This window comes from Haliaeetus albicilla, chromosome 20, assembly GCF_947461875.1.
Source record: "Haliaeetus albicilla chromosome 20, bHalAlb1.1, whole genome shotgun sequence".
In the NCBI taxonomy this organism is placed as follows: domain Eukaryota; kingdom Metazoa; phylum Chordata; class Aves; order Accipitriformes; family Accipitridae; genus Haliaeetus; species Haliaeetus albicilla.
The window spans coordinates 9,634,753-9,650,644 of NC_091502.1; the positions used below are offsets into that span (position 1 = coordinate 9,634,753).

General features: G+C 44.5%; 1 protein-coding gene across 2 annotated transcripts; it reads right to left on the minus strand.

Moving 5' to 3' along the window:
• Window positions 1-8,509: 8,509 nt before the first annotated feature.
• On the minus strand, window positions 8,510-15,611 carry C20H11orf87 (chromosome 20 C11orf87 homolog). Of its 2 annotated transcripts, none has more exons than XM_069808234.1 (2): window positions 15,473-15,611; window positions 8,510-14,431 (listed from the first exon to the last, which is right to left on the minus strand). In XM_069808234.1, exon 2 carries the CDS (start codon window positions 14,281-14,283, stop codon window positions 13,804-13,806), a length of 480 nt encoding a protein of 159 aa, XP_069664335.1. In that variant the 5' UTR covers window positions 14,284-14,431; window positions 15,473-15,611; the 3' UTR covers window positions 8,510-13,803. The 2 variants fall into 2 exon arrangements, with proteins under 2 accessions (XP_069664335.1, XP_069664334.1); XM_069808233.1 differs by lacking the exon at window positions 15,473-15,611 and adding an exon at window positions 14,833-14,961.
• Window positions 15,612-15,892: the final 281 nt, after the last annotated feature.

Below are 15,892 nucleotides of genomic sequence, written 5' to 3' on the forward strand. Positions count from 1 at the left end.
CAGCTTCTCAGCCTAGCATATTAGAACAATTCAACACATCTGGGACTGAATTAATGTCACAAACAATTCCATACACTTAGAATGATCTTCTCACTTGGCATTCCATAGAAGACAGTCCTCAGAGCAAACAGCGTTAAAATACTCCCCACTTGTATAAGTCACCCTTGGAACCGAAGTAAGCTATTATTAATTAGTGGCATATCCCCTGTGTTTATACAGCACCATTTGTGTGCCTGGTACATGTGAACAAAGTCACCACCCCAAGGAGATTATAGTTTAAATTATACAGATAGCTAACCACATCATTATAAACTTTTTATAGATTTGAATCTAAAAAGGAGGCAGACAAGACAAAACTGTGGGGAATGAATACATCTGTTTTGCAAGGGAATCTGTGCTAGGATATGAGGTTATGCAAGGATATAAGCCACTCTTTTAATAAGTGTATCTGCTATAATATAGAATTGGGTGGGGGTGGAGAGCGTTTTCACTAGATCAAATGCTTGGAGATGTTTAAAGCTGGATCCAATAAAAGACCTGGACACTGCAATGTTTGGGTCTTGCTCCCTACTGTATTAATTGGGCTACATCCAACAAAGGATTTTATGTGGCTGAAGCAGTCAGTGGTCCCAAAGGCATATGTAAATTCCCACACCTAGTTGCTGCTTAACCCTGCACGTCCGTCAAGAATCAAGCCAATGTATTATGTTTCCCAAGTACCCAGAATTTGCTGCTCCTTCTGCCCACAGCCATGAGACACCACCAGTGGCTCAGAGAAATCATCAGCAAAAGCAAAGCCTGGAAGAAGTTTCCCACCCATTTTTTTCTTTTGTTCTTCATTTCATAGCTTCCTTTCCATTTATCACCACACCCCCACTGCACAAAGGCTTTGAGTCTCTTAGTAACTTCTTCCTTTCCTCCAACAGATACAATGCTTTAGCTCTTTGAATCTGACCTGCATCACTCAAGAACTAGGAAGCAATTTCTGCATCTGTCCATGAGGTTAGCTGATGCAGCAAAAATCTCGGGAGTACTTAATGCCTTTCTTCAGACTACTGAACTTAGTTCCCGTGAATCTATATGTACGAACAAGTCCACGTTTATAGGACAGGTGGCCATTTTCTTCTAGTATGGTGTTGGGTAATACCGTTTTCTCTCTGTACAACAAACATCATGCAAAGGAAGGACACAGGCTTCTTGGGCCCAAACAACCATAGTAACAAATTTACATGAAAACTTCAAGCCTAGCTGGGTACATATACATCCCACTTCTCTGGAAGATTTCCAAGACCACACAGCAAGTGCCACTAGAGGACTTTTTAGAGGGCTATTATCCTGTTCCTACCCAGTAAATGGAAAAGTTTGGTCTTTGATCTATAAAAAGGTTGTTTGTGAATCTCACAGTATTTTCAGCTTATGACCAACCTTAATTATAGTTGAAAACCTGAGTTAATACAGTGATATACTCTTTCCCCAAGTTGCCTTCTTTAAACATTTTTTAACCTTTCAGTTCATCTCTTGAAATGAAGTGTGTAGGAGAGGAGACTGGAGTATTGTTTGAGACAGCCTTTACCATTATGCATCTAACAGCGCTTGTCAAGTGTGTTTAAAGTCCTCTATCAGTTGAATGTGTCATGCAGTAGTGAAGGTGTGCTATGAGAAAGCAGAGAGAAACCCTTGCCTCCGAGAAATGCTAGCCTTGAAACAAAAATATACGTGAAATAAAAATGTGGAAATTCTTTGGTTTTTTAATTGTCAGTTTCTGTGCAATTTTCTGGGGGGAAAAAAAAAAAATTGTCCTTTACACAAAAAGTCTATTTTATGGTGAAGAATGTATTTTGTGGATTGAAGATTGAAGGCTAAAGGAAAGTGATATAATCATCTTCTCCAATCTCCTGTAAAAATCCACCTGAGCAATATCATTAACCAAAAATCTTTGCATCAAACTTGTAACTTCTTTAGAAGTAATGACACTTTAGAATAACATGTGGATTTAAACAGTTCAAATGGTAAGAATCTACCATAGCCCAATTCATTATCTCTACTATCAAAAATATTCTCCATATTACGCAGCATCAGCTTCTGCACTTAGTGTCACTTCAGGATATTCTATTCAATTCTAACCAATCACCCCCCATGAATAATATCTTTCCCATGTAGGACTGTGCTCAAATCACCTTTCAGCTTTTTCTTTGGTGAGCAGAACAGATTGAGTTTTTTAGGTTCTCACTAGAAGGCATGTTTCCTGCACTATCCTGTGGCTGTTTTCTGAATTATTTATCAATTAAAATAAAAATGCCAGCTTGCTTCAGTACATTGCCTTGTTTCTATCTGGATACCCTAGGAAATACTCATTGATAAGTACGAATGCTATTCTCTTCCTCTTGGGACAAACCAAAATGAAGCTTACTTCTCAGCTTAAGCTGGAAAAGAGTTATTTTGATGCCACTTGCTTATACTTTTATAAATAACCAGAAGTTGCAATAACTGATGATTCTTTTTTGAGAACACAGATGAAAGCAGCTAGAAAAGAACAAATAACCACAAACTTTTCTGAAAATATCATTAACTTGAAAGTCAAATCTTGGGCTTCTAGAGGAGTCATCAGATCAAAATCTGCGCATGAGTATTTTTTTTAATAAATATATACACACACACATGGACGATAGACATCCATACACACGTATATATCATACACATCTATTTTTATATATATGTATCTCTATTTATATCAATGCAAAAAGCTGTGGACCATATGTGGCCTCTGTCTTTGTATGCAGCCCACTAAGGAATGTTCAACTGTGGTCATCTTTGAATGAACAAGTGTTGAATTTTTTCCAGCTGCACCAGAACCAACATAAGTGTCTTGGCTCTCAGGAGAGCCAATTCAAATCCAAAATAGCCAGACCACATCCAGTCAGCCCGGAGAACTCTGAGTTTCTGCATCGTGCTTTTTACCCAGGCCTTCAAACTGGCTGCTCCTGGGCCTCTCCCTGGTCACCAAGACCAAGGTGACTTTGTCTTCAGAGGCGAGGAAGGAGGGGACAATCATTTACAACAAAGCCCTGGAGCCTGATGGTTTTATTTTGCAAAACCCCTTAAATCCATGAATAAAACTTGCAATTGCTAGCACTACAACCACTGCACTGTTCATAGGAGGAAGGATGAGAAGAAACCTGGCTACTCTTAGACAAAATGAAATTGTCTGTAACTTTAGGAGGCTATATTACTACATTTTATTTGTTTCTCTACAGTTACAGATCCCTGTAACTTTAGCCTAAAAAGTGTCATAAAATGGCAGGCGTAAATCTAATTTTAAGAAATCTAATGAGACAATTCTATGTCCTTAAGTCTTCTTTCAAAAATAAATTTGTATACTCTACAGGCAAAATAGTTTTCAGATACTTAACTGTAAGAATCGATTTGAACTTGCAAATATGACAAGCCTGCTGCACACTAGACACCCAAAACTATGAGATATGCATCAGGAATATTTCTAATATAATCCAAATCCCATCAGAATGGATGTAAGCTTCCCATTAACTTCAGTAGGGTTTTGGTCCAGCCCTTGAGCCATTCAATGCAGTGTCAGGTCAAAAAACCTCAGCCTGCTTTGCTGTTGGTGAGGCACAGAGAAATATTTGGAGGTTCAGCACAAGATTTTTTGCTAAAGAGACATCGGAATAAGGGGGAGACAACGAAGGGAGGTAAGGGTAAATCTATAAAAATAATTTAGTTTATGAGGTAAAATTCCACAGCGACCACAAACATCTCATTTATTTCAGCTGACACCTTCCAAGTAGGTACATGGTTGCATATGTAACATTTTCCCATATTTTTTCCCCCAGGACACAGTTTTGTTTACATTCCCAGTGCTGTGAATTTATAACCGAGGCATTGTTTGGGTTATTACATGTAATAGGAACTGTATTTTCACAGATGGCTTACCTTCCTTGCCAGATGTCTGTTTTTAACAGTGTCCTAACAACTACTGCATATGTTAACTTCATTCTGTATATTAAAAAATATTGCCTTGAAAGGACAAACCATTTTTTTTAAGGCTACTTTTGTAATCACTGAAACAACTTATGAAAGTATGAACTGGATTCACCAGCACTTGCAAGCTGGAAATCAGCTGTGACTCTCTTTCTAAAAAATTAATGCTTCTGTGCCACTGGACCTGCCAGGCAGGAGACATGAATTACTGGATTAAAATCCTGTTTGTGACAGACTGTAGATAATTTTGTAGCTATATGCCTCCAGATCCCCTTTTAGTCTTAGAAATCTATGATTTACCTTCTGAACAAGCATCACACAACCATCACAATTATCAAACAAACCCCTAATTTATTGCTTCAAAAGATTGGAGTCTGGAAAACCAAAGGAAACAGACAATGCCTGGGGGTTGAAGAAAGAGCGTGTAAACAGCACAGATGGGCTTCAAAGTATTGTTGAGCAGCATTGCCAAATTGAAACATTTCAAAATTATGAGTCAGGCACCAGAAAAGTCTTGAAATTTACTTACAATTCATGAGATGTGAAAAATAACTTATTTCACTAACACCTGCATTATTGTGCAGGCACATTCGCTGCCCAACTGCCTGTGGATTGTCCTCCCCCAAGAGTTTTGCTCTTTTGCAAGAGTTGCATGCATTGGCTAATTTCAACTATGTTTGATGGAAGAGTGGAGAGTTGAATGATGCTGACTCCTTACAAGATCTGTGGGTGGCTGGGTTGGGGGTCAAGCCCATGCTGGTGGCTGCATGGGGAGGAAGGCAGGGATAACAGGGACCTTGTCTGCACTGATCATTTCACCCTCACAGATGCAGCTCCCTACATGACATATGCAAGCCAACCAGGTCAGGAGTGGGAGTTGCATACATTGTATGGGGGGGACATACAGGGGAACAGGGCAATATCTGGAGACACATGAAGGATCTCATTCAAAGGACAGAGGGAGAAAACAAACTAATGGAGCTGGACACCATGGGGTGTGAATAAGGCTGTGGGCACTGTGACAGTCAGATGTGATAGTACCCAAGAGCCAGGTGAAGCTCCACAGCCACAGCAGGCTATCTATATTTTAATCCCAGATGTCCATGATACAGATATTAAGCACCAGACAGACTAACTGAGACTCATAAGCCCTTCCTCACAAAACTGTACCGAAGAGTTTAGTGCCCCTGCATCCTTTGCCTTGCTGCTGGATGCTACTCCATTGCCCTCCCAGTGGTTGTTGCTCCCTTGTGATTCACTAACTCATTCACTATACATCCATGCAAGTGTACCATAACTTGCTTCAGAGTAAAATAAGTTAGTGAAGACGTAACAATGAATTCAGGTAAAGTGGTCTGGAAGAGTGCTGGCAGCAGAGAGGAGACAGGAAGGCAAATGGAAACCTCCTCAAGATGAGAAGTTAGTCAAGCCAAGCTACTGCAAAGTAAATCCTGGAGATTTTCCTTACTAAATCACCAGTGCTAACCCAGCAAGATCTTTGTGTTTCCAAAAGTTGGGTTTTCCCATGCCTTATAGGATGGGAGCTGAGTGTTTTCTCCATTTTCCTGTTAACAGCTATTGCCATTGCAAGTTCACCGTCTCCATCAGTCTGAAGGAGCTGAATGAGGACTACGTGCTCAGGGAATCTGAATTCCTCCTCCTGGCCGCTCACTGCAACTACTGGTGCACATTAGCAGAAAAGAAGCATGACCCTTTGATGGTGAAGTCCCCAGACTATGAACAAATAAAGATTTGTTAACATGGTGTCTCTCAGAAGCACAGCTTTCTCATACAGATTACACCATCATGTTGCTTTCCAGAACATTAGAAAAAATTCTGAAAGAAAACAGAAGATTCCTAGTTGGAGCATAGCAATCTCAAGAGTTTCTCTGGAATCCGTAATATCTGAAGTTTTCATTTATAAAAGACATTACACCCAGATCTGATACCAAGAGTTGTGTGGTACTGTTATGTTTTCCTACCTGCAGGCATACTGGCCTAAGGAATCTACCCTTATCCCTGCAGTATGGCTACAGCGCTATGCAAAAAGTAATACTAAAACCCATCTGTCACATTTTAGCTACCTTTTCCACTCCTCCACTAGGTTCATCATCATCCCTTTACCCCAGGAGGAACTGACTTTAGAGAAGCTCTGTCAGACAGGTAATGGCCCATATAGTCAGCTCATTTCTAGAGGTATATAAATCCAGAATAACTCAAGTGGTAAGCAGAGACGTTTTGAACTTGCTTCACTGTAGATAGGTAAAAAGTCATGGCTGTCTCAGGGTTTACATGTTTCTTGCTTTCAGTTCAAATGCAATCATTGTTTACAGATTTTTGCAGTGACCCCATATGATCATCTGGACAGCTGTCCTCCTTTACACATTGCTCTTGCCAGATTGAACAAGCTCTAACACATGTTCTGGAAGTGAAAGCTCTCCTATGCTATTGCTGAGGCCTGTCAAAAGGATGGTTTAATAGAAACTGTATTTCTATAATGAAAACAAACAGACTTTAAACTGTTCAGCTGGAGTTCATCAAGAAGCAGAGACTCACTGACTGATTTTTCTAGCTGAGAAGCAAAGTGAAAGCACCTGTCTAATAGCATTCAAGACCACAAGTAAAAGAATGGATTGTGATAATCTGATTTAAAAGAAGAAAATGTGGGCTGGGTGGTCAGCCATTACTAGACTTTCAGTTGATCTTGTCTGTCTCACAGGTTTTACATATATATTTGCATATTAATACACATATTATCCCCACATCCTCTCATTTATTTACTCTCCCCTCTGTAGTAACTGATATTTTTCCTTACAGTGATGTTCTTGATATGAAAGAATGATGATTTCTCAGCAGTTTCAGCCTGTGGTCTATGTCTGGAAGCTTAATCAGGAAATGTGATGTTGTTCAAGAGCCAATGGACCATGTCGGGAAGTGTGCTGCGATTTCTCAGACTGTTTGAAGTCCAGCACTTTCTCAAAAGCTTCTGCCTTGTCGCAGAGATTTTGATACCATATCAATATGGTTGGTGTATGGGTAAATGCATGACAATGCTGGATCAAGATGAGGGCAAAGTCCTACAGTATCTTTGCAGAAATCAAACCAACTAATGACTTAAAGAGAGATATTTTCTAATGTCAGAGATAGGCTGAGATTACCCATCGGAAGGAAGAAACAAGCCTGGCCAACATAGTCCATCCTATAGAAAGCCCAACATGTCACACGTAGGTAACCCCCGGGTGATCCCAAGCTGTCCCCTAGAGGAGCCGGGCACAGACTGTGAGTCAAAACACAAGAGAAATCCACGTGCCCCAGAAATACTAACTGCAGCAATCCAAAGTCTGATTACACTGGCAAGGGATGGACAGCCAGCAGGGAGTGAGATCTGGTGTCATCTTGAGCATAGTCCAGGCCCCACTGAATTCAGGGAGGTTTTGCCATGAATTTCGTTAGTGATGGGTTTACTCCCAAGAACTGTCTTTTCAAATATTCTTATCACCTTAGTCAGCACTCTGCTCAAAACCACACAAGACTGTTTTCTGCATTGAAAAACAGTGTTATGAGTGATGAAATGGTAAAATAAACATCAGTTGTCTTGGCTCTCCTTCATAACACGTATTCCGCTTCAACTTAAAAATTAAATTGAGCCTCTCAGTGTGACTGTTCAAGCATCTTGCCCATCCATCCGTCTCCCAGCTGTGCAGTGTACCATTTGGACCTTGCCACCAAATGAAAGCACTTGAATAATCCAAGCCAGGTGATTAGCATAAAGGCTCTTTTAATTTGTATTACGGTACCGGTATTTTTGTAATGTACATGACGCTTAATTTATTCACTTCAGGGCTGTATATTTGCAGGTTCCATGTCTTTGTTTAATAGATAAGTTATATATCACTTACTACATAAATAGCTTGGAAGCTGAGAGCCTCACAACATGTGAGTGACAGAGCCAGGAATAAAATGTAAAGGCGCTCGTTTACAGTCATGAATTCATCCTCCAGCACATGCTGCTTTTGTTGTATTATAGAGCTAATATTTTCTCCGTTCCAACCTTCTATACTTACCCCTTATTTACAGTATTTGTAATCCCCTGGGATACTTTATTATTTTTAGATTACGAGATGTTTGAAAAGTTTTAACCTGTACTTTGTCATTGACTGTGTAGTAAGCAAAGCTAAAACCATAAAAGAAAGGCAATCTACCTGCTATATGTGAGTTTTTTCAGAAGATTTAAGGTAAAAATTTTGCTTGATTGGAGGGGGTCTGAAAAACAGAGGACAAAGAATTACTGTGAAACCAACAAAACCTACATGATTTTGTTCTGCTGTACAATGTGAAATCTCTTCCCATTTGTATATGTGTATTTTGCAGTGCTCGCTTCACATTCTTTGTCCTCTTTAGAAAAGTAAAATAATGAACACATTATATCGCTTCATTTCAAGGAAGAAAACAACAAAGAAAAGCCAACTGGAACACCAGATTATGTAAATAAAGGCAATTTTTACTGACAGTGTTCTGATCCAAATATTTATTTATTTCCTAACTCATACAAAATTGATGCTTGTGGAGTTATTGGGTTAAAAGTGTTGGAAAATGAATCTTCTAGTTATCCACAGAGAACATATAGTACCAATGAAGCAATGAAAACTTCTTTGATTTGAATAAGAAACATATTACATATAATTTACAGAAATGAGATCTAGTGTCATGTAGAAAATGATGTTTTAGAGCAACGGTATCAGGAAGGACATTGATACTTGTCTCTGCTGTGGCTGGAATGCATTGCCCTTCACCCAGGTCCATCCAGTGAATGGGGATGCTTCACTTCCACAACTCCAAACGGGAAAACTAACTATCACCATTGCCAGGCATTTCACCTGTTTGCTTGACAGACAGTCACCTCTCTCCTCAAGGCTCATACACCATCCAGTTTTTACAAGTTTGTAACTCACTTTCTACACTATTGAGTTTGGCTGGATTCAGACCAGAGACCTACATGTAAAAGACTAAAAACAGAAGGAGGCTCTGTTCTACTAGAAATTTATTTAGCGATCAGATGGAAAACTTGGCTTCAGGGAAAAAAAGAGTTAGATACCAGAAAGAGATGACAGAGTCAGTCCTGGATAAATGCAGTTCTAATTTTTAACATAAATGAAAGAGTTATTAAAGGTTTGTATATGAGTCATGCCAACTTCTATATAGATGAGAAAGGTAATGAAATGGTATCTAAGTCATTATAAATTTTGCTATTTACACAAAAGAGGAAAAAGAATGTTTCCCTTCATATCTTGCATACTTATTAAAATGTAGGGTTTCAAGTGCCCATAGAAAAAATACAAACGTGCAGAGAGAATAACCACTAGAAAGAAGAAAAAGCAACCAAGTCCTATGACTGGATTTAAAATAATTCAGTCCTGTCTAAAGAGTCAAATCATGTTCTTTTTCCTCCCTACATAAAAGTTGCACTCATATTCATAACAATAGAAGAAGAAAAGCACAGTTGCTTCATAACACTGGACATAGCTTTCCAGAAACAAGATAGCAACTACTCAGAAATGCTATGGAAAATGTTAATCACATAGTAACTTGCTATTTACATTAAAGATAGTAGTCTTTAAAATTAATTAAAAATAAAAGAAAAAAAAAGATTTTTTAGTGATAGGACAGTTTTGTCTATAATGTGGAGTCTCTGTTCTTTGCTTTTTGTCCAGCATTTCTTTCAAGAGATATATCTATATATACAGATATATGTCTGAGAGAGATGTATCAAAAGCTAAAACATGTCTGGATGGAGAGCCTGCAAATTTCATCCGAGACTACATTTGCAGTAGACAAACCTCCACAGAAAAAAAAAATGCTGGAATGACACATTTTAATGAAATGACATTCCCTGTCCACGATCCACATAGGATCCATGTGGAAACCTAAATGCCTCAGTCTGTAGAAGCAGAGCTGATTGATAGCAGCAGAGCGGGTTCCCCAGTGCTGCCGGGCCGAAGCATCCCAGCCCTTGTGGGATGCAGTGGTCTCCATCCCCTCGGAGGCTGCCGGGACGAGTGAGGAGCAGGGCCAGCAGTGGTGATGTGGAGAGCTGTCACCCTCTGTGTGGACTACAGACGGGATCCAAGTCCCTTGACAGTCAGTGGAAGCCACTCCTGTTGATGCCAGCAGGAGCTGGACGAAGCCCCAGGGCAGCAGCAGGCTCTGAGGATGGGAACACAGGATGAGGCATCGCTGACTCTCCGATCCAGCCCCAGCGCTGCCACCAAACCGCCCGGCAGGCTCTCTGCTTTCACTAGGATCTACAAAACAAGTCACTGCTGCCGTGCTTCTTCCATGGGATGATGGATGCACTGGACAGGAACTGTTCAGCACCACAGCACTTCTTATTCTTACACATGCAGGATGCTAGTGGGCAACCGGCTCCAATTCCAAACCAGGAAAATCCAGCTGGAAGATGTGCCCCTTAACAGAGACAAGACTGTCTGTTCTTCCAGCAGTCAGCACTCAGCTGCCCGGTCTCCATCATAACTTGCCAAAACCAGTGCAAATTCACAGGAAAAAGAATGTCCACATCAAGAGGGTATAAATCCTTCTTTACGTACGAGAATGGTACAAGCATTTACCCAGCATCTCTATCAAATATCGTAGAAAAGGTTACACAAAAAATATTTAAATATATGGATACAGATACATACATATTACACTTGCATAAAATATGTATATTCAAAACCCTTTGGGCAGTTTCACAGTTAGCTGAAAATGTATGCTTTAGAAATATGAACAATTTCCTACACTTTTCTAGTTTAAGTAGGAGGGGGGAGGGGAAAGAAGCATCAGCCTTATTAATACTGAATGCTAAGTGCAGAAGTTTAGCTGTAGCTGTAGGGTTTTGCAGCAATTGATTTGACAGAACCTCCAAGCATAAACTCTGTTTTAAAAATCCACATCTATTCCCTAGATTGCTTATTGTTTCATGAAAATGAAAGCCTACATGTCCTGCTTCTATCAGCTAGATCTCCTGAGACCGTTCAATTAAACCTCATAAGCTTGCAATACTTCAAGACAGGATCGTGTATTGGGAGTACGCATGAACCTTATTGCAGTATTTCTGGGTGATAATAGGAATTTATAACTTCTTGTATCTTGTATAATTTAACTTTAGAAATAAAAAAAACCTTAAATGACACCACAAGAAGCTCACAGTTTTGAGAAAATTAAAGTCAGTACGAAATTTTACTTATAGACCACATAATTTACACAGATTTACATAAATACAGAGATATTAAAATATCAAATCAAAGCTAATTAACAGAGGATAGAGTTTTACATGATAACATATTTTAATTCCAGTTACATTTTTGCAACTACTTTTAGTGTCATGAGATTATATAAATAATATATATACCTGTATATCCATAATATATATAAAGATATATATATCTATCTCTCCATCCTTTTTTTCTTCAAAAATAGGGCAATTTTATAACTGCAATGAGATGTGACAAGCAGTACACTTCTGGGGAATTATTGCATGCCTTGAGTGCATAAGGCAGAAGGAAGAGTATCTGACTTCAGACACTAAAGAAGTGGAATCATCAACCAGAAATGCACTGGGGTGATTTGAACATCTTATTGCTTTTATAAAACTCAAAATCATACACTGTTGTTTTTTCTTGGTTTTTTTTTTTTTTTAAAGGCACAAAATAAAGGGGAAAGTAATATCTCTCTATTTAGTGGAGATCAACAATCAGGAAGCTCCATTACTGAACACTCTTCACTGTCCTAAATCTATTCCCTGTGGTGCAATACTGTGCTGCAGTTGCATAAGGAGGTTAAACACAAAAGTTCATGCATCCTTTATTAGGGGAAACAAAACAAAGCTAATTTCCTTGCCCAGCAACAACGAAGTAGCCATTAACATCCGATCATACCGGCTGGCAGTGAGAGTCAGCCATCGCTCCCATCAAACTGCAATGTGCAAAACACCACTTGGTCGCAGGTACGCTTGCCACACTAACCTCAGCTGGTGGAGCAGCTCCTTGAGCTGGGTGATACAGTACTTGCCTAAAATGCTGGAGGCACAGATCCAAACTCAACAGCAATTTCCAGTGAGACCAGGCAAGATTGGAATGGGATAAAACTGGATAACAGAAACACTGCCCTGAAACCTCTGCATTTTGGGGCTATTGGAGGATTATGGAGCACTTCTGCCACCCTCATTCCCCGTTTTAAATTGGTTAATGGCATTCACTCCCGGCTTAGGGCCCCAGACCTCCTGGTGCGTGTGCCTGGGATTTTTCTAGCCTAACAGCCACCATGGGAAGCAGAGTACAGCAGAAAGGGAATAAGTGGATACAAAATATTAAAAGCTGTGGACTATTACTATCTCCTCAGATCACTTTGAATGCCAGGATAGAAAGAAAGAAAAAAAAAAAATCCCTCAGGATCACTTTTCTTTGCTGTATTTTTTAGATGTTAATATGCACAGTAGAGGGCTGCCTCTGCTATAATATCACATTAGATGCTTCAAAGTTTGGATACGGCACTCTGTTAAGGCACCTTCAAGTAATGGTCATTGATTTAATCACTAAGCAAAGCCGCATTTTCTGTACCCGACACTGCTTCCTCCAACACACACGGTACTAGCAGCCACTCACACCTGCCATCCACAGACAAAAAACTCCTGGTGCTAGCTAGGGAGAAACTACACCAGCCAAAAATAAATATTTGCCAGGGTTTAGGGGCAGACATTTTGCACAATTGTGTGGTTTGTTCCCCAAGAGGGGAAAGGGGACAAAATTAAGTGTTGTCTGTCCCTAACTGTCTACCAGATTAGGAGGGTTAAAAATATGTATCAGCCTAAAAAAGTAGAAGCCAGCTCTGTACTGCTGCAGGATTCCTTGCTGGGAGGCGAAGCTGTAAACACAGGCGTTCAGTGCGGGGTGCCTGGTGCAGAACTGGATTTGTTTCAGGACTAACAGGAGGTACAAGGACACCCTCCCCTGGGAGAGGATGGGCGAGTTACTGCACATCACCTCTCCCCGCCACACAAAACTGTATTGGGTTTGGGTTTCAGGTTTCATGGGATGGGGATGGGGGGTGGGGGGGGTGGGGATTTGAAAATGAAGGGAGCTGAGGGGAGAGGAGAGCTCAGGCATCGCTCTGTGCAGACAGCTGGCTCCATCCCCCCAGACAGTGGGATGCTCAGCGCTGCAGCTGGGGTGCACGGGACCATGGGGCTGGAGGGCACTTGCAGTTAAGCCCAACTGGGGGTGGCCATTTCTACACACAAAAATATAGTCTTGGAAAGGAGCAAGAGGGTGAGACAGGGGCATAGGTCCTAGCACAGAAGGAGAGACCAGGGTGGACTGTCGCTCTGCTCCAAGGGGACAGGGGGTCCCAAGGCACCCGCCAGACCTGCCTCTCCCTGCCCGCCACTCACCCACGCCCCAGCCCAGCCATGCAATAGTGACACAGGGTGCAGTGGGAATCCTGACAGAGGGGGATCGTCCCGGTCCTTGGGATAACGTTGTCCAAGGAAAAGGGACCCCCCCACCCCTGACCCTCTCCTCCAGGTGGACGACTTGATATTTGGTAGCTGTGTGCAGCTCCTTCTCTGGTAAAAAGACGCCTCTTTTCCTCGCACGGTCAATGAGAAACGCAATGTAATCTGTCATGCGCTTGGATCATGGGCTTGTTCGTTCATTTGAATTAGCAATGTTTTCTTCTTCTTCGGGGACTAGAATAATCACTCGGGTATTTACAAACACCAACCAGCGCCTTCGCGAGGTCTCCCCCAAACCATCATGACAAAATCACCGTGTGCAGGAGCCCCGCACCAGCTGTGTCCAAACAAGCCCGTGCTTGCTGAGAGCTCGGGGCTGCCGAGGGAGAGGGGCGCTGGATCTCCGAGTCCTGAGGGGGTCTTCCCAGCCGGCTGTCTCTTCCTTGGGCTGCCTCTCCCTGCACCCCCATCCCAGGGTGCTGGCTGCTGCTACTGCTGCTGTGGGTGCAGTGGTCCCGTTCATACTCCTCCTGAGCCTTTTGCATTTTCCGCTTCTTCATCTTCCTCTTGTGGATGTGGAAGGTGGTGAGGGAGAGGAGGATCAGGCAGAAGATGAGGGTGACCAGGACAATTAAAACCAGGGTGGATGAGAAGGACTGGAAGAGTTGACCCACTTGTGTGATGCAGGTGCTGCTGGTGTTTAAGGTGGCAGGCGACGTCCTGTTCAGGAGACAAGGTGGCAGGGACAGCCTCCACTCCTTGGAGAGCTTGGCACTCATTGAGGAGGCTTCGGAAGACGAGGATCTTCCTCCCCTCTCTGAAGACGCCTAAATTGCAGTCGGTGCCGGGCTGCTGGCGGGCGCTCGCTGGAAATGCCCTGGATGCTGCCGGCTCAGCCTCGTCCTCGCTCTAAAGTGACCGAGCAGCCTGCAACAGGATCCGGACACATCAGCGCTCCGGGGCACCCACCCTGCGCGGCTCCCCCCGCCCCAAAACACCGCGCCGGCGGCTGCGGCAGCCTCCTCCCTGCGCCCCGCCACGGCAGCGCTCCGAGCGGCCCCGGCTCCCCGCCGGCGGGCGGCAGAGGGCTGGCGGGACGGGGACGGGGCGTTCCGCCGCCGCACCGACTTCGCAAATTACTCGGCGCCCCAGGCGGCACCGCCCGGCCGCTCATCCCAACTAGTTGCCGCGGGAAGGGAGGGAGGGAGGGAGGGAGGGAGCGGCGCGGCGGCCCGGCTGCCAGACCCCCGCAGCCCGGCGCGGGCAGGCAGCCGACGCCCGGCGGGGACCGGCCCCGCGGTGCCGGTGCTCGCCCCTGAGCCCCTTACCTGCGCCGGCGGAGGCAGCGAGGGAGCGCCCGGGCGCCGCGGGCGCTGGGGGCTGCGGCAGCGCGGAGTGAGCGCGCAGAGCGGAGCCACCGCCGCTTCGGGGAGCGCCGCCCGCAGCCTATAGCCGCCCCGGCCGGTGACGTCAGGCAGCGCGGCCGGGCCCGCTCGCCGCCGCCCCGCACGGCCCCGCGCCGGCGGAGGGAGCGGCGGGAGCGGCGGGGGCGGCCCCCGCCCGGGCCTCGCAGGCACCGGCGGTCCCCCCGGGGTCCCGCCGCCGCCCGCACCCCCGGCGCCGCCCGCACCCTCGGCGCCCCCCGCACTGCCGCCGGCGCGGCCGGCCCCGCGCATTGCGCCGGCCCCCGCAGCGGTCCCGCAGCCCCCATCCCTCCCCTGCCCGCCCCCCCCCCCCCCGCTCTTCGCGTCCCCGGACGCGGAGACCGGCTCGTACCCCCTTCCCCCCAACACACCCCAAGGTACGGGCCGTCCCCATCCCCGTCTGCCGCGGCCGCCCCCGGCCCCCCGGCCCCATCCGCACGCAGACACGCCACGGCCGGAGCACCCACGTCCAGTGACACCTCCCTCCCCCCCCCCCCCCGGCTACCTCCAGCGCCTTCGCCTCCCGGCTGCGGCAGGCACCCACCGCCAGTCCGCCGCGTTCGCATCGGTACCACGCCCTGACCGCCAGGCTCCCGCACGGCACCCCAGTCCCCCACGGCCACCCGAGCGCCCGTCTCTCCTCGCAGCCGGCACAGCCGACCGTTTCCCGCGAGGCCGATGTGACTTTGTGGGAGCTAAGAAATGCCAAAGGAAGGACCCTCGTACCAAATGGTAACAGGTATCACAGGCACGGAGGGGGATTTTGTAAAAACTTCCCTTACCAAGGCTAAGTGTATCGTGGGTGTCTTCTTCAAGAGCAAATGGGTATGAACTGCCTATTAATACATTCAAGATAAAAATCAGGCAATTTCTAAACATCAGAGAATTCATGGGTTGAAAAATACTTCCGGTAGGGATAACGGGGCAAAAATAATAATTACCTTTAGGATGGAGCTCTTCGTAT

Bases quoted from the DNA above. Each gene is read 5' to 3' on its own strand.
- C20H11orf87 (XM_069808234.1), bottom strand. From the start codon at position 14,283: ATGAGTGCCAAGCTCTCCAAGGAGTGGAGGCTGTCCCTGCCACCTTGT.